Source organism: Oryctolagus cuniculus, chromosome 3 (genome assembly GCF_964237555.1).
Source record: "Oryctolagus cuniculus chromosome 3, mOryCun1.1, whole genome shotgun sequence".
Classification (NCBI taxonomy): domain Eukaryota; kingdom Metazoa; phylum Chordata; class Mammalia; order Lagomorpha; family Leporidae; genus Oryctolagus; species Oryctolagus cuniculus.
In genome coordinates, this window is record NC_091434.1 from 71,247,782 (window position 1) to 71,259,180 (window position 11,399).

General features: G+C 45.3%; 1 protein-coding gene across 1 annotated transcript in view; it reads right to left on the reverse strand.

Moving 5' to 3' along the window:
• Nucleotides 1–1,939, reverse strand: part of UBR3 (ubiquitin protein ligase E3 component n-recognin 3) — a 221,622-nt gene extending 219,683 nt beyond the window's left edge. The window contains exon 1 of the mRNA XM_051849447.2: nt 1,328–1,939. Coding sequence (XP_051705407.1) covers nt 1,328–1,875 — 548 coding nt within the window. The 5' untranslated portion in view covers nt 1,876–1,939. The remainder of the gene's footprint in view (nt 1–1,327) is intronic.
• Between the last annotated feature and the right edge of the window lie 9,460 nt (nt 1,940–11,399).

Consider the following 11,399-nt stretch of genomic DNA (forward strand, 5'->3'; position numbering starts at 1 on the left):
TTGTCATCAGTAAGCTCAAAATACCTCCTTTCCCCCTATGCAGAAGCCTCCCACCTCCTCCAACTCGCAGAATACTACTTAAGGAATTTATCACTTTCTACTCTAGTGTAAGTGGATTAGAGGGAGGTCAATATCTCATTCATTTCTAATATCCCGAAGAACCTTGTGCATACATAGTAGACATATTTGAAGTTAACAGTAACCTACAGGTACTCCAAAGAAGCAAAAAGTAACCATTTCTAAAGAGATTATAATGTATCAGTAAGGTCCGGAAAATTGAAAAACAAAGTAACTGGGCTTTGCTAGTGTTCCTTCAACCACTACCCATCCAAACTCTCCTGTCCTTCACTGTTTCTCTTTTTTTCCTCACGACTTTCTGGGACTTTGCCATCATGCCCCAAGCCAAAACTTTACACATATCAACAGAAAACTGTGAAATGTTTTTTGTCCTAAGTCCCAACACCCGGTGCATCACTCCTGTGGAAATACCGTTGACTGGCCTTGTTGTTTTTTTTTTTTTGTTGTTGTTGTTTGTTTTTGCTTTTTTTTTTTTTTTTAAGATAGATGGTCACATATCAGTCAGTGAGTAAGTGCCCTTAACCGGAGAAGGCCTAACCTTTGACTTCTAATTCGCTCAGTGTTCTGTCCGTGCTCCTGGTATGGAGGGTATTCTATAACTGACGGCTCACTAGCCCAATTCTAGATGTCATTCCAGCACGCCGAATACTCCACTCCCGCCACAGTCATTTCCATGCAGGCCCCTCCCCTTGTCTCCTCCTCCCCACACTCCCCAGCTCCAGAGCTCTTTTCCCTCACTGACAGACACACACGGTCAGCTCCGAAGCCCCGCTCCCCAAGCTTCCTTCCCCGCAGTTCCAAGACCACCTCCTCACCCCGAGACCCAGTTCGGTCGCCGACGCCATCCCCCTCCCACCCCCCCGCCAATCCAAATCACATCCTAAGCCTCTCCCTCAACAATCAGGCAGCTTCCCGGCGCTTCCCAGCAAGTGCACGATTGACAGCTCGACCCCAGATGCCCTTGCGTATCCTCCCTTCGTCCCTCCCCTCCCAGCCCACGCACTGGTTCTTCTCGGGTTCTTATTCACCTGCCCCGGCTTCCCCGAAAATTCACAGCCCGGTTCCCGCAACGTGCTCTCCGCGTTCCCCTCCTCCCACCCCCGTTTCCACCGCTGACAGCTCAGCCACCGCCATCCCATGTGGCTGCACCCTCCCCCCACGCCCTTTCCTTGACAGCTCAGGGTCGGCTCCCAGTGCCCCCCCCCCCCAGGCCTCCCGCGGTGCCCGGGATGGGGAGGGCTCCACTCACCCGCTCTCCCGCATCACGTTGCTGTCCCCGCAGTCACAGGCGCCCCCGGCCTGGCTGCGGAACATGTTGAAGTCGTGTCCGGTGTGGTCGCCCTGGTGGAAGCACTCGGCGCACAGCGACATGCAGGGGGAGATGCCGCACGTCCGGCAGCGGTAGGCCACGAAGTTGGCTGTCCAGACCAGGCCGCAGAGCGCCGCGGGGTCATAGGCCCGCACCGCCGCGCAGAACTCTTCGTAGCCGCCGCCGCCCGCCAGAAGGCACTTACACCACTCCAGGGCCTCCTCCTCGGCCGCCCCCGCGCCGCCCCCGCCGCCGGCCGCCGCCGCCTCCTCGCCGCCCGCAGCCGCGGCCAGCGGCCGCTCGGCGCTCAGCACCCGCTCCAGCAGCGCCTGCAGCTCCTCAGCACCTGCCCGGTTGTCTGGCCGGCTGAGGGCCGCCTTCAGGTGCGCGGCAGTGGCCGCCTTGTCTAGGGCCAGCCCGGACGCGGCCAGCTCTGGCTGGGGCGGCTGCGGCCCCCCGACGGCCGCCGCGGCCGCCGCCGCCGCCATGATGAGAGCTCAGAATTTGGAGAGTCCAGGGCCGGCGGCTCCTCCCGGTAGGGTGGGGGGAATTGACTGCTGCGATGGCTCGGCCCGCCCAACTCTCGCGATACCCCGGAGCGGCCGCGCAGCTCGGCTGCGGCCCCGCCCCTGCACACGCCCCCTCTCGCCTGGGCCCCGCCTCTGTCCCTTCCCCCACCGCGTGGTTCCCAACTTTCAAAGTGGAGAGATGCTGAAATTAGGGACTCTTGCAACGTTTTCTTTATTTGCCTGGACATAGCGTCTTTCAGATGCATCTTAAGCGTCTGCATTGCCTTTTGAGAGGTAGATGCCTACTGATACCAAAGCCCTAACTGCTATTGAATTCTCTCTATTATTAAAGCGGCCCCCTGATTCTCCCTCTGCACCCTTTCTCGTCCTCACACTAATTACCTGGTTAATCGAAAATACTTCCTTACTGTCGTTCTCCTGTTGAAAACATTGAGTGCAATGGAAAGCTGAATTTCCTCAAATCTCTGTCAAAACACCATCATCACAAATCTGCCAAACCTTAAATTTATATTCTGGTTCAGGCCTTATCTCCTGACCTTACTCCAGATTTGCCGGGTGAAAGAGACTCGCGGACCTGTTGGCCGTCTTCTGAAGATGTTTTAGCGTGTCCTGCCTGGGTGGCAATGGGTCAGAGCACCCATCCTCCACCCCACATACTCACCTCCCACTCCCTGTCCATATATCGTTTCCTAAGGAAAAAAATGGCTCTGAACTTCCTTGACGATATAACTGCCTGGAGCTGTTAAAAAAAAAAACTTATCTCATCCCCACTGCACTATTAGTTGGTAAATTTCCTGAAGGCAAAGAGTGAGGCTTCTTCCTTGTTGCCTATAGTTGCTGAAATATTTTCCTGATTATTGATATTAAATAGAACATAACCACAATAGGTAACATTTCTGGACATCTGGTTTGTGCCAGCTCTTTACACAATCTTTTAAACTTCTCAATAATCCTATAAAGCAGGTGCTGTTAGAGAAACTAAAACTTAGGTGATTCATATGCCCCAAAACACACAGCAAGCAATTAAATGAATTGTGAATAGAAACCAGGTCAATCTCATTCCAAAGCCCTCTCTTTCTGCCACACCAATCTTTCCAAAATTTACTGATCCTAAGAATGACCTGAAGCTTCACTCAAAAAATCTTATTCCCAGGCCCCACCACAGAACCAAGGAGTCAAAATATCCAGAAGTTATACTGCACTGACTCAAAAAATAGAAATCTTGAACAAGACAGTCATTAACGATCCTTCCTAAGTTTCCAGAGCTTACCTCCAGAGAGGAAGATGTGTCATATAAATAACCAAGTCACACATGACAGAGAACAGCCAAGAATCTAAAAAAAAAAAAAAAAAAAAGAAGCAATCCAGAAATATAGAATAAAAAGTTGCCAACTCTTCTGTCTCCCTTTCTTTCTTTCTCTCCTTGTGACTCTTTCAAATAAATAAATCTTAAAAAAAAAAAAAAAGTTGCCAACCAACCAACCCTTAACCTAGTGTTAGAAATGAACTGAACAAATTAAAACATGTTCTTTAAGATGTACTGACCCTCTACCTTTGTAAAACATTTCACAGTCATCATTTAACAGTATAAATAATGTAAAAGTTGCTCAACAAAAGTTGCTCAACAATTCTCTTTGTGAATCACCAAATAATAAAGCAAATAAAATCCAGTAACATCTTCAAAGTATGGTATAACTTGGTGAGTATTGACTAATCAATGTCTACTTCCTAATCAGTGTCTCAGTGTGTATGTACCATCAGAGAAAGGCACCTGGAGAAGTGGCCGGTTTCTCTCCATGATCTCTTCCCTGTGGAGAAGCACACGGATACCTGCTCAGGTGGCTGTGATGTTGCAGGCTAGTGAATGCAGCCTTTTCTGCATTCCACAGTGGTCACCATACATTCATACATTTCTTTTTCTTTTTCTTTTTCTTTTCTTTTTTTTTTTTTTTTTTTTTTTTTTTTTTGACAGGCAGAGTGGACAGTGAGAGAGAGAGACAGAGAGAAAGGTCTTCCTTTTGCCGTTGGTTCACCCTCCAATGGCCGCCAAGGCCGGCACACTGTGGCCGGCGCACCGTGCTGATCCGATGGCAGGAGCCAGGTGCTTCTCCTGGTCTCCCATGGGGTGCAGGGCCCAAGGACTTGGGCCATCCTCCACTGCACTCCCTGGTCACAGCAGAGAGCTGGCCTGGAAGAGGGGCAACCAGGACAGAATCCGGCGCCCTGACCAGAACTAGAACCGGTGTGCCAGTGCTGCAAGGTGGAGGATTAGCCTAGTGAGCCGCGGCGCCGGCTACATTCATACATTTCTACAAATTTCTACAGTATTGTACACTTGTTACCAGTGTCTCCTCAACAAACAGTAACTACAACAAAAGTTTAAATACCACTCAGCTTTCCAGTTGCACAGACACTGCAATATGTGTATAAAAATCTAGACATTTTTCAGATTTCTTACCCATTCTGATCATGACTCAGATCTTTTCAGAATCATAGAGACATTTTATTTTAAAAAAAAAAAAGTAATAATAAAAACACAACCTGATTTAAGAATGGGAAGGTACAGGCATTGTGGTGCAAGGGTTTGAGCCACTGCTTGGGATGCCCACATCCCCTATCAGACTTCCAATTCAAGTCTGGGCTTTTCCTTCTCCAATCCAACCTCCTAGTAATTCATCTGAGAGGCAGCAGATGAAGGCTCAAGTACTTGGGCCCCTGCCCCACATGGGAGACCCGGATGGAGTTCTTGGCTCCTTGCTTCAATCTGGCCCGCCCCCACCTGTTGAGGGCATTTAGGAAGTAAACCACTAAATGGAAGATCTCTCTGTCTCTTTCTCTCTCTCAGTTACTCTGAATTTCAAATAAATATAAATAAACATTTTTAAATGGTAAAAATTTGTGAATAGTATAAATAACCAACAAATACATGAAAAGGTGCTCAATTCAGTCACTAAAGAAATGCAAATCCTACACACACACAAACACACACACACACCCGTGGCTCAGTGGGTTAATGCCCTGGCTTGAAGCAATGGCATCCCATATGGGCACTGGTTCGAGACCTAGCTGCTCCACTTCCCATCCAGCCCTCTGTTATGGCTTGGGAAAGCAGTAGAAGATGGCCCAAGTCCTTAGGCCCCTGCAGCCACATGGGAGACATGGAAGAAGCGTCTGGCTCCTGGCTTCATATTAGCTCAGCTCTGGTCGTTGCAGCCATCTGGAGAGTGAACCATCAGGTGGAAGACTTCACTCTCTCTGCCTCTCCTCTCTCTGTGTAACTTTGACTTTGAAATAAAATAAAATAAATCTTTTGTAAAAAAAAGAAATGCAAATTGAAATTACAATAAAACACTACTATACATGCCCACCAGCACAGCAATAATTTAAAAAAGCAGAGGGCAACAAATATTGGTAAGGATATCAAAAGCTAGGAACATATACATCACTAATGGGAATGTAAAATGGTACACCATCTGTGATTAACAGTTTGTCAGCTTTTCTTAAAACATTAAAAATTAATTTATCATAGAGTGCCCACAATACTACTCCTAGCAATCTATCCAAGAGAAATTAAAACTTATTTCCACACAAAGACTTGTAGGTGAATATTCATAACAGCCAAAAACTAGAAACCACCCAAAAGCCTATGAACTTGTGGATGAATAAATAAAATATGACACATTCATATAAGGGAATACTATTTAATCAAAAAAAAAAAAAAACAATTTGCCACTGATACATGCTACAACATGGATGAACTTCAGAAACATTGTCCATGAAAGAAGTCAGACATAAAAAAAAAAAAAGAAGTCAGACACACACAAAAACACATAGTATATGGATCCACTTACATGCAATGTCCAAATAAGGCAAATCTGTAGAGGTAAATTAGATTAGTGGTCATCTGGGGAGGGTGAGAACAGAAGGGGATCTTTTAAAAACGTTTATCTGAAAGACCGAGAAACAAAGATCTCCCATCTGCTGCCTTATTTTCCCATATCACTGCAAAAACTGGGGCTAAGCTAGGCCAAAGCCAGGAGCCAGGAACTCACAATGGGACCCAACTACCTGAGCCATCATTTGCTGAGTTCCAGGGTGCCCACTGGCAGGAGCTGGAATCAAGAACACAGCCAGGGGCCGGCGCCGTGGCTCAATAGGCTAATCCTCCACCTTGCGGCGCCGGCACACCGGGTTCTAGTCCCGGTTGGGGCGCCGGATTCTGTCCCGGTTGCCCCTCTTCCAGGCCAGCTCTCTGCTATGGCCAGGGAGTGCAGTGGAGGATGGCCCAGGTGCTTGGGCCCTGCACCCCATGGGAGACCAGGAAAAGCACCTGGATCCTGGCTCCTGCCATCGGATCAGCGCGGTGCGCCGGCTGCAGCGGCGGCCATTGGAGGGTGAACCAACGGCAAAAGGAAGACCTTTCTCTCTCTGTCTCTCTCTCACACTGTCCACTCTGCCTGTCAAAAAAAAAAAAAAAAAAGAACACAGCCAGGACTTGAACCTAGGCACATGGGTATGGGATGTAGTTGTTCCAGATAGCATCTTAATAGCTGTGCCAAATGCCTGCCCTCCAAGGGATCTTTTAAGGTCTTAGAAATGTCCTGAATTTGGATTATGGTGATATTTGCACAACTATGCATATTTGCTAAAACTCACTAATATCTACAGAAAAAACAGGTGAAATTATACCCCCAATTTAAGCTGCTAATGGTAATAATGATCACCAGTAATATCGCTATTGTTGTGGCTGGCGCTGTGATGCAGCAGATTAAAGACCCCAGCCTACAGTGCCAGCATCCCATATAGGAGCCGGTTTGAGTCCCCGCTGCTCTACTTCTGATCCAGCTCCCTGCTATGGCCTGGGAAAGCAGTAGAAAATGGTCCAATTCCTTGGGCCCCTACACCTGCATGGGAGACCTGGAGGAAGCTCCTGGCTCCTGACTTTGGATTGGCGCAGCTCCGGCCATTGCAGCCAATTGGGGGGTGAACCAGCATGCTGCTGTTACTCTACTGAAAGCACTGATACATAACAATGAAACATACTGCTATTACAGAAAGCAACAAAATAATATCTTGAAAACTATGTGTTTTGCTTATTCAAGCTTAATAAATACGAAGAACTTTTTGTAATACCTAAATTAGCTTTTCTTTTTTTAAACATTTCTCTTATTTTAAAGATTTATTTATTTGAAAGTCAGAGTTACACAGAGAGAAGGAAAGGCAGAGAGAGAGAAAAGTCTTTCATCTGCTGGTTCACTCCCCAATTGGCTGCAATGGCTGGAGCTGTGCTGATCTGAAGCCAGGAGCTTCCTCCATGTCTTCCCATGTTGGTGAAGGGGCCCAAGGACTTGGGCCATCTTTTACTTCTTTCCCAGGCCATAGCAGAGAGCTGGATCGGAAGTGGAACAGCCAGGCTCAAATCAGCAGCCCATATGGGATGCCAGCACTGCAGGTGGCGACTTCACCCAATAAGCCACAGAGCTGGCCCCTAAATTAGGCTTTCAAATTAAAATAAACCACAACAAAAAAGAAGAAAGCTACAAATGACAGATCCCATAATTTCTTCCAAAATTAAAAATAAAAGTCCTTAACAGAGAACTTACATCAATACTCCAAATTGCTTTTTTTTAACTCTCAGTTGCAAGAGACAGAAACCCTCCTTGAACTAGTGTAAAAAGAGGAACACATTAGATCACAAAGAAGGAACAATGGAGTGAAGCGGGGGATGTGCCCAGATTCATCCTCATCTTAGCTCTCACAGCACACCAGCCCCATTGTCTACAAAATGGCTTTTGTACATGGGCCTCTTCCAACCCCAGCTTCAGGCCAGACCCCTACATATCACAGCAATCAAAGAGTCTCTTCTCTGCCAGCTCTGCTTAAAACCCTGGGGAAGAACTCTGACCCAGCTACTAGCCCATACCACCCCATCAGCAAAAAGGAGGGGAGGAGATAGCTGCTGAGCATATAAAAATTCAAGATGCTTACAACAGCATTCACTTTTAAATTTCCTCCTGGGTTTCCAGTACAGACCAACTTTCTCAATGTGCCCTGTAGACTCACCAATTACAGTGCCAATTGATGGAATTCATACCATAAGAAATACTGTATGTGCTATGGACCAATTACTCTACCAGGTGATCCCATTTAGGATTCGGATTCACAACAACCCTAACAGGTCATTATTACCCTGTTCCACAAGCAGCAGTGAAAGCTCCTTTCACTTTATAGCCTTTAATAAGCACCCTAGGAAGATAAAAAAAAAAAAAAAAAAAAGAATTGTTGCAGCTTCCACCACCTATCTTCCTTTCTTCTTCCCTCCCTTCTTCCTTCCCTTTTCAATAACTGAGCTCTTTAAGACCTCACCAGCACACTTTCTGCAGTTCTCACTTGTTTAATATTGAAACAAGGACATTTTTAGTAAGTTTCTCAACTCATGCTTTAGGAATATTTTGGGGAGAAAAGCATGACAGTACATTGAGCGCCTGACCTACATTAGCTCCTCTACGGATTGCTCTGTGCAACATTTTCAAGGCTGGAAATGCTTAACAACCCTCCCGAGTCTTTCGTCTTGTCGTTTAATATCATTACATGTCTTAATTTTCATTTCCTCCTTTTGTTGCATTTTTTTCTTTTATTTTTAACTGACATATAAAAATATATGTATAGGATACCATACAATTTGTCCATGCATATTCTCAACCTATCTATTTCCTCAATGATTTAACACTTCTTTGGGGTGGAAAATTCAAAATCCTTTCTTCAGTTCTTTTTTATTTTTTGAGAAATATACAGTATATTTTCCGTATCTATAGTGACCCTACTGTACATTAGAACAGTAATTCTTATCTAACTGCAGTTTAGTACCCTCCCTTTTTAAAACAAAATCCTAAGAAAGTTTCCTTTTCTACTACAGCCCAGAAAATTTTCACCCATTGCCTTATTCATCAAACCAATTAATTCAACAAATATTTGTTGGCCCTCTGCCAGTCACTCTGCTGGAACTGAGGATAGCACCATGAACAAAACAGACACAGTCCATGGCATGACCGTGGGGTGGCACAACTCCAGGGGGCACCACTCACATCGAATACAATACTGACATGGAGCTAACAGAATTATAAAGTGAAATGTAATCTATAAATACAAGTACATTATTATGATGGTTATTGCTTTTGATCTTTAAGAGATAAAATATTTTATAATAAATACAAAAAGTACTAAGCACAAAAGGGCCCATATGGGATGCCAGTGCTTCAGGCCAAGGAGTTAGTTAACCCGCTGTGCCACAGCACCAGCCCCACTGCTTCTTTTCTAATACAGCTCCCTGTTAATGTGCCCTGGAAAGTAGCAGAAGATGGCCCATGTCCCTGAGCCCTTGCACCCTCATGAGAGACCTGTATGGAGTTCTAGGCTCCTGGTTTTGGCCTGGCCTAGCACCAGCTGTTGTGGCCATCTGGGGAGTGAACCAGCAGTTGGAAGACCTCTCTCTCTCTGTCTCTTGCTCGCTCTCTCTGTAACTCTGCCTTTCAATTAAATAAATATTTAAAATTTAAAAAGAATTATATTTTATTTTATTTATTTGAAAGACAGAATAACAGACATTGAGGGAAAGAGACAGAGAGAGAGAAACAGAGATCCTCCATCCACTGGTTTACTCCCCAAAATGCCAGAACAGCCAGGACTGGACCAAACCAAAGCCAAGAGCCAGGAATTCCATCTGGGTCTCCCATGTGGATGGCAAGGGCACAAGTACTTGGGACATCTTATGCTGCCCTCCCAGGCCATGAACAGGGAGCTGGATCAGAAGTGGAGCAGCTGGGTCTGTCTAATATGAGACACCAAAGTTACAAGCAACAGTTTAACCTACTGCATCGTAATGCTGGCCCCATCTACCATATTAGTGTCTACGGTCAGTTATATTTGCTACAGCCTCTGTGACTTCATTATCATGAGCTTTTTTGAAATCCTTTTGTCAGGGGTGGGGGAGCTGGTGCTATGGTACAGCAGGTTAAACCACCACCTACAGCAATGGTGTCCCATATGGGTGCCTATTCATGTCCCAATTGCTCCACTTTTTTTTTTTTATTTGAAAGAGTTACACAGAGAGAGGAGAGGCAGAGAGAGAGGTCTGCCATCCACTGGCTCACTCCCCAGATGTCTGCAACAGCCAGAGCTTCGCCAATCCGAAGCCAGAAGCCAGGACTCAAACCGGCACCCATATGGGATGCCGGCATGTAGCCGGCGGCTTTACCCGCTATGCCACAGCGCTGGCCCCAGCAATTGCTCCACTTCTAATCTAGCTCCCTGCTAATAGCCTCAGAAAAACAGCAGAAGATGGTCCAAATGCTTGGGCCCCTGCACCCATACGGGAGACCTGGAAATACTCCCGGCTCCTGGCTTCGGCCTGCCCTAGCCCATACACTGTGGCTCTCTGGGGAGTGAACCAGCAGTTTGAAGATCTCTCTCCATGTCTCTCCTCTGTCTCTCTCTAGCCCAGGTTTTCAGGCCATTTTCCACTGCTTTTCCCAAGCGATTAGCTGGGAGCTGGATAGGAAGTAGAGCAGTTGGGACATGAACTGGCACCCATATGGGACACTAGTGCTATAGGCAGAGGCTTAACCTGCTGTACCACAGCACAAGCCCCAATAACTAAATCATTTTTTTCCGAAATACACAAAAAATTATGTACTATTGTTGTCTGTTTACAGCTCTTTCAAAATTTGAAAACATTTTAAATGTAAAAACTGTATATAAAACTTATTTTAGTGATTTTACATTTTATTCTAAAATAAGCAAAATGTATATATAAATATAGGCTTCTTATCTTTAAGATTGACTCTGGTTTCAAAAAAGAAAATTAAATCTGTGAACGTGGTTAGACATGTTGCTCTCTTTAAATTCATCCAGACTCAGCATCAATAATCATCAAATGTGATTTATGTGAATGCTTAGCAATAAACATATTTCATATTGAAATACTCACAGTATGAAGTAGCTTTTTGGAATCTCATGATTTATCCTGTAATAAGTACACTGACATCTGCAGTGACGTTGCAAAAGCAGTGCTCGATATAACTGCCTATAACATGGTATGAATTAATGTAATGGCACTGTAACTACCTAGTTGTCATGGTATTTGCTAAATACTGGCAAAAAGAATAAGCAATTTCACTAAAATGACCTCAATACAACCGTAAAAAAATATTTTTTTTTTACATTTCAATCCATGAGTACACATTTTAATATTCTTGATGACTTAGTAATTATCCACAAAAACACTTTATTGCATACTGAAGATTTCGGTAGTGTTCAGGGAAAAGCAGATACCTGAAGGGGTAAGCTGTGTGTGTGTGTGTGTGTGTGTGTGCGTGTGTGTGAAAGAGACAGAGAGAGGAGAAACTGTCTTCGTTAGCTGGGGCTGCAAAAAATACAATAGACTGAGCAGCTTAACAAGTATTTCCCACAGTTCTGAATGCTGG